The sequence below is a fragment of the Plectropomus leopardus genome, chromosome 10, assembly GCF_026936395.1.
Source record: "Plectropomus leopardus strain MGB_pleo_1.0 chromosome 10, ASM2693639v1, whole genome shotgun sequence".
Taxonomy (NCBI): Eukaryota; Metazoa; Chordata; class Actinopteri; order Perciformes; family Serranidae; genus Plectropomus; species Plectropomus leopardus.
The window spans coordinates 36834171-36856384 of NC_142185.1; the positions used below are offsets into that span (position 1 = coordinate 36834171).

The window sequence follows — 22214 nt, forward strand, 5'->3', positions numbered from 1 at the left end:
GCTGCTGACAGTCTGGGATATGTCAGTGTGTGAGTGTAGCTGCTGACAGTCTGGGATATGTCAGTGTGTGAGTGTAGCTGCTGACAGTCTGGGATATGTCAGTGTGTGAGTGTAGCTGCTGACAGTCTGGGATATGTCAGTGATCAGCAGCTACATTGACTGTGACAGGTCACCTAGTGGAAATAGCATGTATTTCCTCCAGATGCCAAATATGGTCAAAATGACCTCATCAGGTGGAAAATAGTCAAAATGACAAATTCAGAGTCAAAAGCCCAGAATGACACCCAGAAATAATACAAGTCCTGTTTTTCTGCTCTGATGGCTGTGGGATCAAAAATGTCAGTTTGAATGGGTTTCAATGGAGCATTTTTGGACCTGAACAGTCTGAATGTAACTATTTAGTTTCCACAGTGTATTTTAGACTTATTGTAGGAGCTGAGCTGCAAATTCACTGATTACACTCAAATACACAATCTGGACTACATTTAGGACACATGCATCAACACACACACAGTTATCACAACAGGAAGAAGACAAGAGACTAAAATGCAGCAAACAGTCCCTAAAGGGTTAATAACAAACAGTCCCTAAAGGGTTAATAACAAACAGTCCCTAAAGGGTTAATAACAAACAGTCCCTAAAGGGTTAATAACAAACAGTCCCTGTTGCTACTTTTATTGCAAAAATAAAAAAACGTGCACACAAACATGCTGGTTTACATCCTTTCAGCTTCTCTTTTTGTTCTTAGCACTGCATTCAATCCCTTTTTTACGGCTGTCTCTTCGTTTTCGTTTCTCTTCGTGCGGCACAGATGTTTGTTTCGGGGACGTTCACTAAAGTTGCAGACTCTCTTCAGGTGAGTCTGAGCTCTTTATTTAACCGTTCGCGGGCACTAACATACTGATTTCTGCTGCTCTGAAAACATCTGTGATCATGTTAGTTCCCACCTTGACTCCGTGTCCGATGTCGTCCAGCACGCCGTAGTCGATGGGCTTCCTGATGTAGCGCACCGGCCTCTCCGGATTGGCCGGAGCGACGATTTTATGTGAGCGTGACGTGTTCTTGTTGGTGGTCAGGATGCCGATTTCCCGCCGCGCCACCTTCTCTTTGTGGATGTCAACGGTCTGAGAGGAGACACGGAGAGAGCGGGTTTAACGTGTACTAACGTCATTTTTAGTCTTTTCGTGCAGCAGCTTTATTTCGTGTTTTATATCGTCGTGTCGGAGTTGTACATTTATATTTTGTATTTTTGTTTTATTCTGTCTGTAACTTTTGTCGCTGACCGTCTCGGCCCGGACACGACTGAAAAAGAGATTTTTCATTTCAAGAGGTTTTTCTGGTTAAATGAAAGTCAAATAAAATAAATAAATAATGTATGAGCAGGATTTAGATAAAATACATACAGAAAAATACAACTTCTCGGTTTTTTGAAATCAAATTATTGTCACACTAACATGTTGCTCACTACTATTGTTTGTTATGCTGACTGATGGATCACCGTGACCTCACCTTGATCTGACCGTGATCTCACCGTGACCTGACCGTGATCGCACCGTGACCTGACCGTGATCGCACCGTGATCTCACCATGATCTCACCGTGGTCTCACCGTGATCGCACCGTGATCGCACCGTGACCTGACCGTGATCGCACCGTGATCTCACCGTGGTCTCACCGTGATCGCACCGTGATCGTACCGTGAATTCAATCAATCAATCAGCCAGCTCTGCCTGGGGGCCAATTTAGCAGGATGACTGGGGGCCAGTTGCAGCTTGTTTCTGGGATTTTAGGATGTTTTTAGGATTTTAGGGCATTCTCCAGATTCACAGCACATTTCTAGAATTTTAGGACATTTGAGTTTTAGCTAGGACCTGTCGAGGGGTGTGGGGGATCCTCCGCCGGCTCTGTGTTTTTTGTTGTTTTTTGATCAACATGCTCTGTGTTGATGCTGTTTTATGTCTCGGACACCTTCTGGAGACTAAAAGGACAAAAACTCTTCCCGGTGTCGATCACTTTATTATTTCTGTGAATAATGAAGTGTTTGGGGTCCTCTCTGCTCTGCAGGAAGCAGGATGAGTGTTCGGACTCGTCGTACAGACTCCGGGACTTTGCTGTTGGCTGATTTCTGCAGCATGAGCTGAAATGTGAATCTGTGCGAGAGCTCGCCTCGCAGCACGAAGCGCTCGCCTACATAACAGATGTGACTGTGTCTCACCGAGCTGAAAGCGGTAATTATGACGTGTAATCACAGCCCCGGCCCGACATGAGGAGCATCTCATTATTCCTGCGTGCAGAGTTGATTCTGATTACACTGATGATTATTATTATGGAGGTCTGAGGAGCACAACGGGTCCTCTGTACTACTGGAAACTGCAGTTTTATTCCTCGGAGTACTCAGCTCCTGTGTGAAGAGACTGTTGTGGATTTCAATGTTTAATGAATGAAAATCCTTCTTTTCCTGCAGCTGCTGTTAAATAATGAATCTGAGCACAGAGTGCGCTGAGCGGCGTGTCCACTTACTGTGAGTCAGTCGTGTGAGTTTGTTGAGGAACGTGAACGTGCGCACAAAGCTGCAGAGTTCTGGATGTAAACTGAAGACAGAAGATGAGAGCACCACTCAGAGTTTGTTGTGTGAGTGTGTGATTTTCAGTTGCATGAAAAACACACACTCTTATCTTTGATTAAACTCGTAGAGATGTTCTGTATGTAATGCACACTGAGCACCAGCAGAGGTCAGTGTCTCCTGGAGAGACAGTGAGACTGTGACGGTGAGGGACAACATTACAGCACAGTAAACGAGGGGGGGTGTTTCTTTTTTTCTTTTCTTTTTTTTGTGTATTTTCTTTAAGAATTTGGGTTTTTTTTGTTCTATTAAGTTTTTGGTGATTTTTTGGTGATATTTTTGTCTTTAAAAATCTTTTCAGGATTCTTTTTAGGGCTTTTTGCCTTTATTTGCTAGCATGAAAGAGGGAGAGAGAAGGGAGTAATATGGATAAAACAAAGTTTCGATGCAGATAATTTGCATGAATGATTTTCAGTTTCAACCCTAATTACTAAAGAATTTCCTGAAAAAAAAGCACAAAAAAAACAGACAAACATGGAAATGACCTTAACATATTATTTAATATTTTTTAAAATTTCTAAAATTATACTGACTTCATGGAAAGTTTTCAGTTTCATCCCCACTTACAAGAAAATTTCTTGAAAATTAGAGAAAAAAAACATTTAAGACGATTTAAGACATTTTAATACCACCTAAGGCTTTATTTTTGGATTACTGACTTTAACGTGTTTTTAAGGATCTGCGGTGACCCGGGTCTGCGTGTGGGAAACACTGTCGCTCCCGCTGAAAAGCTGACGAGGTACAAAGACACGGATCGCTCACCTCTCGGTGCTAAGAGGCGGCGTCATGGGTAAAGCGTGCTCGCTGCAGCGTGGTGAGACGAGTGGGCGCGAGTGTTGTGTAACTGTGATGAGAACTCGCTGCTGAAGCTTCACACCTACAGACGCTTTTATCTGTCGACCAGCTGACGAGAAGAACAAGAGTCTCTTTATTCTTCTGCAGAAACTGTTCTGTCGTCACCCCGTACTTCAGATTTCACCTGAAACAAGCTCAGGCCAACAGCAACCTTTTAATAATGCCTTTAACCCTTTAGGGCCCGCTTTAATATCTCAGCACTCACATCGCTCTGTGCGCATTTCAAAATCAGGCTATTCAAATATTACACAGTAATATTATTTTTCTGCTTTCATTTAGTTTATTTTTTAACCAAAATCAGGCCTAATCATAAATATGAAATATTCATTCATTTGCAGGATTTTAACCCTTTAAATGCCAGGTTTTTGTCATTATGCCATCATGTTTTTAGATGAAATAAAATACAAAAAATGAATTATTTTCAACATACTACATGCAAAGTAGATTGTTATTATTTTTGGATTATCAAAGCCTGAGATACATCAATGATCAGCAGCTACATTTATTTGTCCACTCTGCACACAAAATGTGAAATTAAAGTTATTTTTATTTTTCTCGTCTGTGTGGTGTAAAGTTGGAGGATTTGGGAAACACTGAATCGTTTATCAGAAAGTAGTTATCAGGACTTCCGGTCTGGGCGGAGCCATGTGAAGACGTGTCTGAGTCGAGCTCTTCGGTAAACCATTAAAATTTCAAGAATAACGCTTTAACTTCAGTGCACATCTGACCTGGACTGAGGCAATTTGTATCTCTGTCTGACGGAGAGTGTAAATAGCGGTGTATCAGCGAACTACTTCCAAGAATGCCTAAACACGCTAAGAACGTCGAAGCCCAAGAAGCTAACGACAATGCTAATGCTAGCGCGCAACAAGCAATACTAGCAGCCATCAGTGAACTTCGAGAAGAAGTTATGGGAAAAATTTCTGGCACGGGCGCCGCCCACTCGGACCAACTTCGCGGGCTACAGGACACCGTGGAAAAGATGAGTACCACGGTGGAGGCCACAACGAGCCGGGTAACAGAAATGGAATCTGCGTTGAATGACCATTCTGATGCTATTGGCACCCTGGAGGCAGAGATGCTGGCATTGAAAAGAGAGATGTCTACTCTAAAGGAGCGGTGCGAGGACCTGGAGGCTAGGTCTCGCCGCTGCAATGTCCGAATAATGGGAGTGAAAGAGGGACGGGAGGACGGGGAAAGAAAGTCCAACTTTGTAGCACGTCTGCTGAAAGAAGCACTGGCTCTCGACAAGCCACCGCTATTGGACCGAGCGCACCGCAGTCTTCGCAGCAAGCCCACGGTTGACAACGCACCGCCCCGGGCGATAATTGTTCGATGTCATTACTTTGAGGAAAAAGAAGCTATTCTTCGCAAGGCAACGGAGCGCCGTCCGATTACAACAGCGGCGGGTGACAAGATCTCGGTCCTTCTGGACTATACGCAGGCAGTGAGTAGGCAGCGGGCGGCTTTTACTGAAATAAGGGCGCTGCTGCGAAACTACGAGCAAGTCCGTTATGGTCTTCTGTTCCCGGCCACACTGAGGATTACCACCCCGAACGGGAATGAAGTTGGCCTCAAGGATCCGGGACAGGCTAAAGACTTCATAGTGAAAAACCTGACACCAAAAGTGGACTAGACATAAAAGATGGTGCGTAGCACTCTCTCTTCTCTCTTCTCCTTTTCCCATTCTCAGTTTTGGGTCAAATTGTGAGCAATCAAACTGCACTATTATGTGTCAACACAAAGATATTATGCCCCCGTTTGAGCTAGGCTGTCATGGTAAGCTCATTCACTTTACTTTTTAAGGCAACTGAGCCGGATTTGGACTAGGATTAATCTTGGTCTTTTTTTGTGCTGTTCGTTTGTTTGTTTATGTATCAGAGGCCACTGTTTATGGCATATGAGGTTTTGAATAGGTGGTTCGAGGTTAATGTTAGAAGAGTGTATTGCACACCATTTTATGCTTGTTTGACTTTTTATGTTTTGCTTTTCCTTTACATTTTCTCCACTGGGTCATGTATATTGTGCTGGGTTTTGGACTTTCTCAAGTATATGGTACAGGAGGATGGCTGGTTTCTGGGTCGGACGGATCAAAAGATATGCAGGAAGGCAGAAGTTTGGGCTAGTTGGCAACATCGAATAGGTCATTCTTACTGTGACTACGTGCAGCACTAAGGTAGCTGGGGTTGGGATCAGAGTTGTGAGCTGGAATGTGCGAGGGCTTAACCATCCAATTAAACGTAATAAGGTGTTCCTTCATTTAAATAAATTAAAGGGCGACATAGTGTACTTTCAGGAAACACACTTATTGAAAAAGGATCAGCTAGGGGTGTGGCAATAGTTATACACAGATCAATACAATTTAAGGAACTTAATACGATTCAAGACAAAGACGGACGTTATGTAATTGTACAAGGAACTCTAGGTAACACACCTGTAATATTAGCAAATGTTTATGCCCCTAATTGGGATAACAGACGGTTCTTTCAAAATATATTCTCACTCCTTCCTGATCTTGACAGGTACAATTTAATACTTGGGGGGGATTTCAATTGTGTTCTGCATCCAACACTAGACCGCTCCAGTCCAGGTCACAACACTGGCACCTCATTGAATAACTCTGCCCAGTGTATTAACGCATTTCTACAGACCTATGGGATGGTGGATCCTTGGAGGTTTAAACACCCTGCATCAAAACAGTTTTCTTTTTTTTCCGCACCGCATCAATCGTATTCGAGAATCGATTACTTTTTATTGGACCGTAGACTTCTCCCCTTCTTAATTTCGACAGACTATGAAACAATAGTAATATCAGACCACAGTCCTGTAATCTTAAATCTCAGATTCCCAGACATAGTACCTCCCAGGCCACTATGGCGGCTCAACACAAGACTTTTGGCAGATGAGGAATTTGTGCAGTTCATCAACACACAAATTGATTTTTTTCTTGAAACAAACAGTTCACCAGATATAAGTTACACCCTCCTATGGGAGTCATTTAAGGCCTTCATAAGGGGGCAAATAATTTCCTATGATGCAAGTCGCTCTAAAAGAAAATTAAAACGCTTGTCAGACATTAGTGACAGACTGAAATCAGTTGATCAGTGTCAATCAGTCTCACCTTCTGCAGATCTTTTGAGGGAAAGATCATTACTCCAAGCTGAATATGACCTCTTGATGAATGAAAGGGCCATAGATATGCATTTGAAATCGCGACAGCAATATTTTGAACATGGAGAAAGGGCCAGTAAGATGTTAAGTCATCAGCTGAAACAAATGGCTGCAGAAAATTACATATCAGCAGTTAAAGATAAGGACGGTAGTATTGTCACAGATCAATTGGGAATTAACAACCAATTTAAGACATTTTATGAGGAGTTATACACCTCTGAACAGTGTGAAGAAGGAGTAGTGGAGGATTTCTTTAAGAGGATCAGGGTTCCCGTGTTAGAAGATGCAGACAGAGACAGTATAGAGGGTGGAGTACAGCTAATGGAAATAGAACAGGCAGTTAGGGAAATGGAAACCAGGGCCGGATGGATTCCCAATAGAATTCTATCGAACTTTTTCACTGAAACTCCTCCCTTTCCTATGTAAAGTTTATGAGGAAGCCTTCAGGGTCCAATCCCTTCCTCCGACAATGACACAGGCGACCATCTCAGTGCTTCTCAAGAGGGACAAAGACCCATTGCAATGTGAATCCTATCGTCCAGTGAGCTTGCTTTGCTGTGACTATAAAATATTAACTAGAGTATTAGCAGACAGATTAGAGCGAGCGCTAGACAAAATAATTCACTGCGATCAAACAGGGTTTATAAGGGGTAGACAGCTATACAGTAATCTTCGCCGAATATACAATGTAATGTATCTTCTGGGTAATGATAATGTTCCTGAGGTTATTATTGCATTGGATGCTCATAAAGCATTCGACAGAATCGAGCATAGATATTTGCTTTCGCCCTCAAAAATTTTGGATTTGGACCTTCTTTTGCTCTTGGGTGAATTTGTTGTACACCTGCCCACAGGCTGCAGTCAGGACTAACAACAATGTGTCGAAATATTTCTCCTTATTTAGAGGAACTAGACAGGGGTGTCCCCTATCCCCTCTACTCTTTGGTGTTGCCATTGAGCCTTTGGCTGTTTCGCTGAGATGCGACAACACTTTGACAGGAATTAACAGAGGAGGACACATACACAAACTTTCGTTATATGCCGATGACCTCCTCCTTTTTTTGTCTGACCCCAGGAATGCCATTCCAAGTGCTCTGAAAATTATCACTGATTTTGGATTAATTTCAGGATACAAAATAAATATGGCAAAAAGCCTAATCTTCCTAGTTAATGATAAAGCTAGCCAAATGCATTTGGAGACTTATCCATTTAAGATAAGCAAAAATAAATTCTCCTATTTGGGAGTGTCGGTGACCAAGCATTATAGGGACTTGTTTAAACATAATTTCAAACCAGCTCTAATACAGGCAAAAAAAGACATGGTACGATGGTCAACACTTCCTCTGTCAATGGCAGGACGCATAAATTCAGTAAAGATGGTAATAATGCCAAAATTCTTATTTCTCTTCCAAACTATACCACTATTCATAAAAAAGTCATTTTTTAAAGAACTAGATAGGGCTACTTCATTGTATATATGGAATAAGAAGATACCACGTATCAGAAAGGAGTGCTTGGACAGGCGGAAGGAGGAAGGAGGGTTAGCCCAGTGACATGTGTTACTACTGGGCAGCTAACACTTCTAAGTTGAGCCTTCTGATGTGGCCTCCTGAAAGGGAACAGATGCCCCTCTGGGAACAGCAATCCTGCAGCCCGATAGCACTGAGCTCCTTAATCTGTGCTCCACTGCCAATGAGTAAAGGTCCGCTTGGGCATAACCCAGTGACACAAGGATCGCTTAAGATATGGAAACAGTTAAGAATCCATTTTGGGTGCAAACAGGGCCTCCCTTTAGCTCTCATCTCGGCAAACGCCCTCTTGCCGCCATCTCTGATCGACACAACTTTTCAGCTCTGGACAAGAAAAGGTGTAGGCTCGGTCAGGGATCTCTTTAAAGAAGGCAATTTCATGTCATTTCAGCAGATAAAAATAAAACTTAATATTCCACAATCACATTTTTTCAGATATCTACAGGTCCGAAGCTTTATCAAAAAATACTTTTCTCCTTCTCTTCAAAATCTACAGAGCAGCTGGTTGGAAGAATGCTTGAAAGCTGATCCTTTGCAAAGAGGATGTGTATCTGCTATATATGAGCTTTTGCAGGGGGCAGCAACTCCCTGTTTGGACCATATTAAACAGCAGTGGGAGACAGAGCTAGGCTTTGGTCTTTCTGTAACAGAGTGGAGGAGGGCAGTTGGATGGGTGCATAATTCATCTATTTGTATCAGGCATGGACTCCTCCAATTTAAAGTCCTGCACAGACTCCACCTATCAAACAGCAGGCTGGCCAAAATGTTTCCAGGAACCAGTGAAAACTGTCCTAGGTGTAAATGTGACCCAGGCACCCTTAGCCATATGTTTTGGAGCTGCCCAAGGCTAAAAAACTTTTGGGAAGGGGTTTTTGACACAATCACTACAGTGTGGGAATTAACAATTCAACCGAACCCTGTCACAGCCTTATTTGGTGTGGTGCCACTAGACTGTAGGATTTCAGCCACCCATGTCACAGCAGTGGCCTTCGCCACACTTCTGGCACGGCGGACTATCCTGCTAAAATGGAAAAAGTCGGTACCCCCTTCTCATAGGCGATGGGTGATGGACATGGTGGCTCATCTCAAAGTGGAACAACTAAGATATATAACTCAAGGCTCGGAAAGAAAATTCAAAAAGCTTTGGCAACCGTTCCTACTATATGTTGAGAAGCTCCCTGTTGAATAAATGATTACAATGGCCCTGTGATTTTTTTTTTTTTTTTTTTAAGTTATTACTATTTTTATTTGTTCACTTATTTGTCGTTTTTTGTGTAGCTGATTTGCATTGTTTGTGTAGTTATTTTTACTTTTCTTTGTTGGAATGTCTGTTTATTTTGTCTATTGTCATTAACGCCAATATTAGTGGGTCAATCTAATTTTCTTTCTTTTCATTTTCATTATTATATTTTTTAATGGATTTTATGGTGTGTGTGCAAAGCACTGGAATAGATGTTCTTGAGTCTCTAGATGTTTTCATGCTGTGTGTACAGCTATTTATGTGTTAAGTAAAATCCAATAAAAACATTCACATAAGAAAGTAGTTATCAGCTGTTTTTAGCGCGATGAGTTTGATCACATTTGCACAGAAGTCTGCGGGACGAAAGAGGCCGCCGCGGGCTCAGACCTGTGAGATGTGGTTGACGGAGCTCTCCATGCGGCGCAGCTGCGACGCCTGGATGTCCAGCATCTGCAGCACGTTGTTGGCCAGCGTGTTGATGAGGTAGGCGACGCTGGCCAGAGACTGGGTGGTGTAGCTCTTCGTCTCCTCCAGCGCTCGCTGCTTGTCCGCCGACTGCAGGGACAGAGGAGACAGATTCAGGACACCAGTCGCACCAGCAACGCTTCTTATATTCAGAGAACACACAGAGTTATTATTAACCCTTACAGCCTGCTTTAATATCACACACACCCGTATCACTCTGCACACAGAACTGATAAAATCAAGCTTAAAAAAAAAATACAACATTTTATACTTCATTGAGTAATTTTTTAACCCAGATGAAATTTAAAAAGAAAGAATTATTTTCAATAAACTACATGCAAAGTGGATTTCTGTAATTATCACAGTCTGGGATCCGATAATTTGCAGCAACATTGATTTGTTTTTTTACATTATTTCTTTTGTGCAGTGTTAAATACTAACAACACACCGCTCTGCCTATAACATGCACCTGTCAAAATAAGCCTTTAAAAAATATTATACATTAGTATTATTTTCTACTCTCATTGACTTATTTTTTCAAGCAACATCAGTCCTAATCATAAATATCACATATTCACTAATTTTCAGATTTTTAAAATATTCCATCTCTTAAGTACGTTGATGAAAGCGAGCGTCGGGATGATATCGATGTTCACCTGATGGATACACAACGATTATCAATGAAAATGTTCACATGTGCATCAACATGTGTGTGAGGACATTTATGTGCGTGCAACATGTGAACTGTATGTGTTCAAATTACAGCAGAGGCAGTGTGTGTGTGTGTGTGTGTGTGTGTGTGTGTGTGTGTGTGTGCGTGTGTGTGTGTGTGTGTGTGTGTGTGTGCTGAAGCATGATGTAGGTCATTGCTAACTCATTCATGCCTGAGGTTGACAAGAAACACACTGACACCCATGTGTGGCTCTCTTACACACACACACACACACACACACACACACACACGCAGGCTGGGTGTGTTGTTGCTCGGCTGTATGCAGATGAGTCGTTAAAATAAACAGTGAATAAAAATAATGAGCTGAGTCGTGTTTTTTAGGATAATTTGCTCATAATGCTGCCACATAAAAGAGCCACATTTCACATTTCGTTGAAACTATCGTGACAGAGATCAGCTCCACGTTTATCAGCTGCAACATTAATACCAACAACACAATCATGCATCAGCTGTTATAATCCAGCAGCATCACAGGCGCTTCCTGAAAGGAGCATTGTGCATGATGAGTGCTTGACTTTACTTTTAGTACCTGAAATACATTTCGACGCAAAGACTTTACATGCTAAACGTTTACGTCTAACAAAGTATTTAAACACAGCAGTACTCAGATCTGAATACTTTCTCCACCGTCCACCTCTGGCATGTTGTTAACCCTTTGAATCCTGTATCAGTGTTCAAACATCTTTCAAAAGCATTTTAACTTCTGAAACTTTTTCTTTAAGGCAATCAGCAACTAAAAACAGGTGGAGAGACGGAGTGAAAAACCACAGCGAGGTCACAGTTTAATGAACAATGGTCCTCATTAGTTCGGGCGATGCCAGACGTTTAGTCACCTCATTTTTTCTTTTTGTTGTTAAGAATTTTTCGTTTCACTTTCTGTCTTTTTTGTGTTTGAACTTTGGTTTATATCTAATTATTATTTTTTTATAAAAAGTAAAAAAAAAAAAATTTTTTAAAAAGTGAAGCTCAGAAAATAGATAGATGGAGAAAATTACTTGAAAAAATACATTTATAATTATTATAATTGGAAATTTAAAACCAAGTTACAGGGAAAAAAGTATATTTAATATTATTAATTCTATTTATTATTTTCATTTATATTTTAGCACTTTTTTCACTTCATGTCCTGTCTTTTGTTCTTTCCTTTGTGCTAATTTTAACATTTTGCAGCTCCTTACTAATATCTTGTTTATTTGGGTCATTTCTCACTCGGCTAATCATCGACGTGTTTCCATGTTTTTGAGACAAATGGAGCCAGTTTGCTCGGGTTTCAAAGGGTTAATTGTCGGATACAGAGCAACGAGTCCTCGACACGCAGGTGCAGAAACACCTTCACTGAGAACTAGAAACCTTTTCAGGTCCTCTTCATCACATCCTCCTCGTTACATCTCGTATTTCTCTCCTCCCATCATCAGCCATCTGATGTCCTGTTAGCAGTGACCTAGTTGGAGGGCTGCCTCCTCTGGCCTGAGGACAGGACGTGCACACACACACACACACACACACACACACACACACACACACACACACACACACACACACACACACACACACACACACACACACACACACACACACACACACACACACCACTGCTGGGTTGTTTTTCGTTAAATGTATGCGGTTGGCGATGATGACTCAGATCAGATCTACATGAAATCAGACGCACGCTCTGATTCCTCTGACCTGGTTTTTAATGAAGACACTCTGCGGCTCCAACAGTCACATTCCTGCTGTTTTTTTTGTTCCCGAATTATCCTGAAAATACGAAACAAGCTGACAGCGTCCACATGTCCACGTGGACGGAGCTTACTACTGCCTGAAGGTGTGGTGGCAAATTAAGTCAGTTTTTTTCAAGTCAGTTTTATTTATATAGCCCATTATCACAAAACAAGGTTTGCCTCAGAGGGCTTTACAGTGTACGACATCCCTCTGCCCTCAGACCCTCACATCACCCGAGGAAAAACTCCCCAAAAAGAACCCCTGTAACGGGGAAGAAAAAAAAGAGGAAGAAACCTCAGGAAGAGCGGTAGAGGACAGTGAGGGATCCCTCTTCCAGGACGGACAGACGAGCAATAGATGTCGTAAATAGCAAGTGAAATACAATCATGGCAAAAAAGGAAAGAGAAAGAGAGGGGGGAGAGAGGAGGGGGGGGCACAGCAATAATAGAAACAGATGCATGTCATATTACAATAATGGTAGGTGTGAAATTAGTAATTGCTCTCTATGATGATGTTGATAGAGTCTCATGCAACAGTCTCATGCATATGTGAAAGGGAGTTGTCCAAAAGGCAAGATCACGGCATCGGCGCAACCAGGACCAGACCACGATCAGGGCGAGCGGGGGGCACAGAATCAGTACAGCCACAGCACGAGCACAACCAAAGGCAGGGTCGCAGCAAATTACACACTCACAGATTATTATTACCAGATTTTAACAAATAATCTGGAGAGAATATGGAGGTTACTAATCGACCAAAACTGCTCAGATTTACTAAAATGACTCTCACAAAAATAATTTTAAAAGCACTTGTTTTTAATTAAAGTCAAACGAAAGAAAAAAGAAAAATCCATCTTTTCTAAGAACCCGGTAAATACAGAAAGTACTGCTGCCTTCACGCGTCCCTCAGAAATATTGATTTTACTGTATGCAGGAGTTACGAGCACATGAACGTCCCTCCAGAGTCGTAATTACGAGCGTCGCTGTAACGTTTGCGTGACGTTTCAGAGCAGAAATGTCAGAAATCATGAAACAGAGTCGACAACTGACGGTAAAAAAAGATATATTTGGTTATTTTGTTCCTCGTATTAATCAGCGACTTTCAGCAGAGTCACATCTGAGTTTGTGTCTGTTAGCTGCAGCAAACTGAACTCTGCAGCAGCCAGAAAACTAACACCGACAACACGCTGACTTTACAGCACGAGGCGCCGACGCCACGCCACAAACGCACGAACACGGAGGGAACATCAGTGTCTGATCAACGGGAAGAAACGTTTTATTAATTCACGTATTAAATATGAATTTTTGATCACATGTCGTGTAATATGGTGTTAATGTTAACTGCTGTCCATGAAGAGTCACCTACAATAAATATAAAAATATAATATATGAAAAATAAAATTATATATTATTACAGATTATGTCGGTTAGAGGTTCTGAATGTCGGTTTCGATAATTTTTCGATCCAGTACTCCACTACTAATCCACTACTCTTTAAAAAATATTCTTCTCGTTCTTACATTTTATTACCACTTTGCCACGGGTCCAGATAGGACGAGGTTTTGGTCCGGATCCGAACCGCGGTCCGCCAGTTGGTGATGCCTGGCTGACGGGTACATGTGATGAATGAGTGGTATGGGCGCCATTAACAGTCACCTCCGTGCGTATTGGTCACACGCAAAGACAGGTGTTTTGTTGGAAAACCTCGCAGGAGCGAGACAGTTCGTAAAACTGCTCCAGTTGGAGCAGACTGTCGCACATGTCCACCCTAAAGCGGGCTGTTGGACATGTACGATAATGAGATGAGACACGGAGCGATGCGTCCTGGAGTTTCTAAATAATTCATCCAAAGTCTGATTAGAGCTGAAACTAACACAAAGTCGTCTGTAGAGTCTAAAGAAGTCACTTTCACCTCTGCAGATGTGTCTGTTTCAGACACTTTGGTGCTGTGAGGAGAAGCTGCGCTCTGTCTGTCTGTCTCACTGCGCTGCTGTCGCACCATCGGCTGTCCTTCACTGCATTTGGTTCTCCGCAGTGCTATGAATGCGTTTTATCGACATTCTATCGACTACATCTCATATTTTAATCGAGGAAAAGTTATTTTGCTATCGTTATCGTTTTATCGCCCAGCCCTACATCATACAACACATGAATGCAGCAATATTTCTTATTTCCATTTTAATCTCATAGATATCTCCTGTGTGTGCTGGGCCAGCTGCCTCCTAAAAAGTGAGGATTGTCCAAATTTTCCGTCAAAATATCAGATCCTGAATAATAAACATTTCAGGAAAAATTCTGTTGTGTAATTGCAAACAAATGCAGACAAATGTCATGCGCAGCTACAGATCTTTTTACGGATTCAAAAAGAAAATCTTTTTATTTTGGTTTTTTGTGTGTTTTTACACATTCAAACATTTGAATTTATTTGACCAACAACATTTTTTCACATTCACATTTAAATGTATTTACACCAAATATTTTCACACATTCAGATGTGTTGATGCACAGCTACAACACTTTTGACCCTGTTTTGTTTCCATACAACCAGACCTGTGTGTGTGTGTGTGTGTGTGTGTGTGTGTGTGTGTGTGTGTGTGTGTGTGCTCACAGACCATGCATGGCAGTGTGTGACAGAGGGGAATTTGTGTGTGTGTTACAGTAAGAAACACCTCACAAGTGCTATTCTGTCTGGCTCAAGTCCCTGAACCACTCATCTAAAACACACACACACACACACACACACACACACACACACACACACACACACACACACACACACACACACACACACACACACACACACACACACACACACAGGCCTGTTTGTACCTTCTCTCAGCTTTTACCGTACAAGGTCGGGTGCCTCGTGAGTTGTGCTGAAGGTGTTTAAACCTCGAACACAGACGACGTCATCAGCGTTTCGTCGCGTCGGCACGACTTTAAATAACCTCAAATCTTATGATTCAAATAACAGATAACTTTATGAATCAAATCAAAGACGACAACAGAGCTGAGCTCCACATGCATTTTTACTTTTCTATATTTTGTTGTGATAAACATGTTTGGACATGTTAATCAGACTACGTATAAAAACAGGAACATTATAATATTCATTTTCATAGACATTTAAACAATTTAGGAATATTGTATTTTTTGCTGTACCAGCAAAAAGCTGATTATTTTGGGTAAGTGGATACACAGTCATTGACTTGACTCAAACTAAGTCTGTATGTTCGACAGATTCATCCACAATGTCACAAGCAGCCAACGCACGTTAATTCACCCGAGAAAATACATCAAAACTGAAATTATGAATCTTTAAACCACCAAATTTAGGTCACATCGGTGTCTTTGGTCATTTCTGTCCTTTAGATGACTGATGATCCCTCACACCCCCCGAAATCCTACAAACCTCCTAAAATTCAATAAATGCCCTCAAATCTCAGAAACGTGTTTGGGGCTCCTGTGACTGGCCCCTGGCCTTTTGTTGGCCCCCAAACAAAACATGTTGAGGGCCCCTGTGTTAGACTTTTGATTAAGATCAAGAAAGACGTTCTCCTCTCTGTTTCTTGTCAAAAGGCATTCTGGGAAACGTAGTAGCGGTAGGCGAGGCAGGAGGAGTGAGTGTGTTTTTGGTGATATGAAAAACCCGCAGCAGCGAGCGAACACAAAACAAACTGCGAACATTAAAATCTGAGTTTTCCTCTTTTTCATCTGTGAGATCATCGTGCTCAAAACGCCACAGCTCCGTCTTTCCAAACGCTCAGCTTGTCTCGCCCCCGCAGGAGCTGTTCCTGGCACCGCCGCTGAAGGTGGAGGCTGATACTCCTTCAACTGGAAAACCAATCGCCATGGTTTCTGACTCCAAACACACACACACACACACACACACACACACACACACACACACACACACGGGCGGCGTCCACGTCCAGCCTCCTGCAGAGCGCCATGTGTTTCCAATGAGCAGCAGGAGGTCGAGTTACATTACGTCTACCTCTGCTGACGCTAACCAGCTCCAGCTGTGGAGGGCCGGTCTGCACACGCTCAGTAGAGGCCGGCGGAGGGGCTTCATGACAGAAAATACTTTAAAACACAAACAGGATTTAAGAAAAATGAAAGTTGATGAATTTGTGCAGCTCGTCTTCCTGCTTCAGGACCTTCAGTTTCACATCACAGCAGCTTTAAACGCACGCCGGCGTTAAAGCTCTGACCTCCGAAACATCAACGGCCAAAAACTGCGGTCCAACCAAAACGACAACCCCGCCCGGACCATGGTCCGGACCAAACAGCCGAACCTTGGTCCGACCAAAGGAGTTGGTCTCGGCCCGGATCAAGCTGAACCACGGTTCGGTTCGTGTATATTATTTCGAAAGGTTCGGACCTTCGTACCAATGACAGGAAGTTACGGCAACGTTGAAACAAAATGAGACCTGATTCCACCTGCTCCTCATCTACTTCAGATTTGTTCGACCGTACTGCAAAGATAGCCTACTTTTTTTAAGCACTCTCTGGAATTAACCGACAACACGGTCCTGTAAATGTTTCAAAATAAAATGCCTTGTGTCATCAGCTAATGGGATTCTGTCCACAGAGACGTTTTTAGAGGGCTTTTATTTTGAAAGGGAAGCAGGGAAGTTGGAGTAAAACAAACATTGTTGTATTTCCTCTGTGACAGAGAGACTTTAAACTGCGGTAAAAAGTGATAAAGAGTCAATTTAATCATCAAAGCAACATTTTCACTCGGTTTCTGCTCACAAACGCGCGTCACGTAAAAAATCGGCGAGCCACTGATGTGCTGCAGCTGAGACGCTCCTGACGAGCGCTGCTCAGGCGGGCAGCGTGCTCGCTCTAACTCTAAACATGGTCACCAAAATAAAAAAACACGTAAATGTAAAATACAGAGACACGCAACCCACGCAGATGATGAAGATGAGACGTAGGTTTGTCCATCAGTCCGTGAAACCAGAACCCGCCGGACCACACGTACACACTGTACAAAAACCCGAACCTCAGTCCCGACCTTCAGGTATGAAAGCACCCGGAAATACTTGAGCAAGGCGTCACGAGGGAAAACGATGTCACTCCAGGTTTCAAAGGGTTAACTGAGTTTAAATGTGTATAATCAGTAAATATATTTAAATCAGGAAAAAGACCTCTGACTGACGTTTGCCGTTTTGACCTGAACATTATTATTAAGAGTGCGACGCCGCGCGGCAGACGGATTTAATCCCGACAGTGTCTGAGAGCCGAGGAGGGGCCCCACGGGGCCAAACAGGACTTAACGGGGGTCAACCCCGAATCCAAATATTTAGCCCCGAAAACAAGATCAACAGCTCAACGGCCGGATTACGTAACAGCTCCGATCAGCTGCTGGCATCGGGAATGTAGGCCATCCCGAGTCAGACCGCGCTCCGACACCAACGGGCTAATGAAGCAGAAAAGAGACTCTTTAGTCACAAAGACGCACGACGGCGTCGCTCACACCGACAGAGAGAGTTATTTATGTGAGAGGAGAGGAAGAAGAGAGGACGAAGAGAGGAAGAAGAGAGGAAGAAGAGAGGACGAAGAGAGGAAGAAGAGAGGAAGAAGAGAGGAAGAAGAGAGGACGAAGAGAGGAAGAAGAGAGGACGAAGAGAGGAAGAAGAGAGGAAAGAGAGGACGAAGAGAGGACGAAGAGAGGAAGAAGAGAGGAAGAAGAGAGGACGAAGAGAGGAAGAAGAGAGGAAGAAGAGAGGAAGAAGAGAGGACGAAGAGAGGAAGAAGAGAGGACGAAGAGAGGAAGAAGAGAGGAAGAAGAGAGGACGAAGAGAGGAAGAAGAGAGGAAGAAGAGAGGACGAAGAGAGGAAGAAGAGAGGACGAAGAGAGGAAGAAGAGAGGACGAAGAGAGGACGAAGAGAGGACGAAGAGAGGAAGAAGAGAGGACGAAGAGAGGAAGAAGAGAGGACGAAGAGAGGACGAAGAGAGGACGAAGAGAGGACGAAGAGAGGACGAAGAGAGGAAGAAGAGAGGAAGAAGAGAGGAAAGAGAGGAAGAAGAGAGGATGAAGAGAGGACGAAGAGAGGAAGAAGAAAGGACGAAGAGAGGAAGAAGAGAGGATGAAGAGAGGAAGAAGAGAGGACGAAGAGAGGAAGAAGAGAGGACGAAGAGAGGATGAAGAGAGGACGAAGAGAGAACAAAGAGAGGAAGAAGAGAGGACGAAGAGAGGACAAAGAGAGGAAGAAGAGAGGACAAAGAGAGGAAGAAGAGAGGACAAAGAGAGGAAGAAGAGAGGACGAAGAGAGGAAGAAGAGAGGAAGAAGAGAGGACGAAGAGAGGAAGAAGAGAGGAAGAAGAGAGGACGAAGAGAGGAAGAAGAGAGGACGAAGAGAGGAAGAAGAGAGGACGAAGAGAGGACGAAGAGAGGACAAAGAGAGGACGAAGAGAGGACAAAGAGAAGGTGCCAGGAAGGAAGAAAACTGTCAAATCTGACTCAGGAAACAGACATAAACTACAGAACATGAGGAAAACATGAGTGAAAGTGTGAAGAAATGAAAGAAAAAGGGATAAAAATCATTCTTTCATTATTATTATTATAATTATTATTAATTTACGAGTGTGTGAACGTTATAAAAGTCTTAATGTTGATGCAGAAGCTCGTTTGTTGAGTGACGGCAGCAGAAATGAGATGAAGACGAAATCTGGCGATGAACAGGTGTGTGTTAGAGCCAACTGAGGAGGAACAGTTGTCCAGAGCAGCTACGCCCGCCCACACACACACACACACACACACACACACACACACGCACACACACACACACACGCACACACATACGCACGCACACACACATACACACGCACACACACACACACACACACACGCACACACACACACACACACACACACACACACACACACACACACACACACACACACACGCACACACACACACACACGCACACACACACACACACACACACACACACACACACACACACACACACACGCACACACACACACATACACACGCACACACACACACACACACACGCACACACACACACACGCACACACACACCCCCCCACACACATACACACGCACACACACACACACACGCACGCACACACGCACGCACACACACACACACACACACACACACACACACACACACATACACACGCACACGCACACGCACGGACACATGGACGCACACACCAAATACGCACGCACAACCACACGCACGCACATACACGCACGCATGGACACATGCACGCACACACAAACACACGCACGCACACGCACGCTCACACATACACGCATGCACAGACGCACAAACACACGCACAGACCCACGCACACACACAAACACACCCACGCACAGTACACACAGATATGTACTGTTGTTATTATTATTGTTATTAGCATCATTATAAATATTAATTGTTATTATTGTTAGTGTTATTATTATTATTTATTTAGTTACTATTTATATTATTCTTTTGCTTTCCTGTACACACCTGGACAAATAAAGGATTAGCCGTGTCGTGTCGTGTCTTATGATAACGACTTTGGAGGGACGTTCGTGTGCTCAAAACTCGTGAATACGGTAAAGACGATATTTGCGAGGTGCATGTGAAGGCAGCATAAGAACCTGGTTTGTCGCGTGTTTGCAGACTGAACGTGTTTCACAGCGAAGCAGAGCTGAAACGATCAGTCGATCAATACTTTACTGTTTCAACTTTTTTTTTCTTTTCTACAGTCAATCAATCATTGAATTCATTTTTAAGCAATAATGCTGCTAAACATCACCTGGATTACCTGGATTTTTTGTCTAATATAACAAGAAATTAATATCTTGATCAGACACAGTAATCAACTTGTAGATGTCCCCCTAGGGGGTCCAGTTACTGCAGGGGGACCCCAAAATTATTGTTTGTTTAAAAAAAAATTAAAATATATGGTTTCTCTGTGGATTGCCCTTTACTGTCATTATTATTATAATTTTTATTTGACAATAGTTTTATAACTTTTATTGCTTTTGGATGTTTTTGTATGTTTGTCAGAGGTTCAGGAAGGCAATGGGGGGGGTCTTGGGAGTAAAATGTATTTGTTGTTTATCACATTGTCATATTTTTTTGATTGAAAATGAGATTACTCCAAAACATGAAACTATGTGAAATAATGAATTATATATTATATTTTCTTTATAGATATTAGATATTATGTTTAAAAAAACATATGGAAAAAATAGCCAGAAAAATATTATAAATCTTACAATACATTTAACATTATGACATTGAAAAAAAAGGATTTTAATATATATTCTTAGCATTTTTTTTCACTTTAGACATTTTCGTTCGTTTTTGTTTTTATTTATCTTTTCTGTCGCTTTTTTAAAGGCTCATTTATGTGGCTATATCTGTTAGCGTTGCCCTTTATATTTTTTGAAAGAACTTAAAAGGTTAAGGGTCATCGTGACTGGGAATAATAATTCTGTAATACCGTGAAACCGCGATATTCTCTGAGAGGTGACAATCTTATTCTAGTGTAACCTTGATTTAATGAAATCATTATTATATGTGAATTACCATGACAACATCATGATGAAACAGCATTGCGTTAAAATTTGAATTCATTTTTAATTGCACCATCCTCGTATTGGTGGTTTATAAATCATACACGATCTTCTTTCACTCGTAAATTCACCTCTACAGAAGTTTGGCTGAAGAGATCAAGGGTCACACCAGACTCCTGCTAAAATATGTCTATTTATTGATTCTCTGCTTGCCTGCAAACACCACGCACATTTTAACAGATAATTGAAGCCATTTAATGACTGAAAACGATTTGCTCTTTCGTTCGGCACACACATAACAAACAAATTGAAAACATAATGACGCCAAATATCCACTTTAAAACTCAATAACTCGATCGCATATCACATTCCGACAGTCACGGTTGTAACAGCGTTTGAGTTTAAAAAAAGTTGGATTTACATACAGGAAGCCGTTTTTGGAGGGGTATTAAGAAGCCGAATTGTTTTTAAGATCGACATTGTTCGGCTGAGTAATTGTTTAGTTTCTACTTTGAACTCGGAGTGACTTTTTATCGTTGACAGAAAATCTAGCGGTCGGATAACGGAGTTTGGTCCTGTCACTCCATCGGTCCGCTGTCCAGCCCGCCCACTCCCCGCTCGCCGACATGTCTCCGTGTCTTTTACCTGTCGGAAACACCTGGTGTGTGAGTGCTGACGTGTACCTGGACATAGTTGGACTCGCAGTACTCGGCCACTCTCTCCAGGTTGGTGAAGCTGTCCAGTAAAGCTCTCCGTCCCGCAGGAATCTCCTCCTCCAGCAGCATCTGCAGCTCCGCCATCTTTACATGCTTTACTACTGACTGCTGCGGCGGCGCGCGCTCACCGGAGCATCCCGCCGCCTTCAGGGACCGCGGGAAAAACCGCGACTCGTGACAGGAAAACATGGAAAAGTGGGGATTTTGTGTCCCACTCCGACCTCTGAGGTGTCACGTTCAGCCGAACTCTGCCGAGTGACAAATAACATCGATTCTGGCCTGACTATGGATTTTCCTTTGTTAAATTCCAGGTTTATAGCCAATTATAGCAAAAATGACTAATTATTACGAGATATTCAGTCAAAATGGAGCGTTCAGGTGAACCTCGTTAACAGAAAAACGACAAAAAGAATCACATAGACATCCCAATGTTCACACAATTTTGTTATTTTTCTACTATGATAAGGTAAATTGTCAAAATCTTTTAACTTTTTTTTAAATAAAAAATAATTGTCAAAATCTACTTTGTTTTTATTTAATTAAAAATATCTGAATTGTATATGTATATATATATATTATTTTCTTTTTAGTTAACAAAACATAACA

At 42.4% G+C, this 22214-nt stretch overlaps 1 protein-coding gene across 6 annotated transcripts in view; it reads right to left on the bottom strand.

The window, feature by feature from the left end:
• The window catches only part of LOC148188607 (abl interactor 2-like), a 39716-nt gene extending 17975 nt beyond the window's left edge, over positions 1-21741 (bottom strand). For 3 of the 6 annotated variants that reach the window (XM_088083808.1, XM_088083809.1, XM_088083807.1), the window contains exons 1-3: positions 21576-21736; positions 9805-9972; positions 948-1124 (exon numbers count right to left, since the gene is read on the bottom strand). In XM_088083808.1, the coding sequence (XP_087939934.1) occupies positions 948-1124; positions 9805-9972; positions 21576-21692 (462 nt within the window). In that variant the 5' untranslated portion in view covers positions 21693-21736. Of the gene's footprint in view, positions 1-947; positions 1125-9804; positions 9973-21575 lie in introns of all 6 variants that reach the window. The other 3 variants (XM_088083805.1, XM_088083806.1, XM_088083804.1) reach the window with 3 other exon arrangements.
• Between the last annotated feature and the right edge of the window lie 473 nt (positions 21742-22214).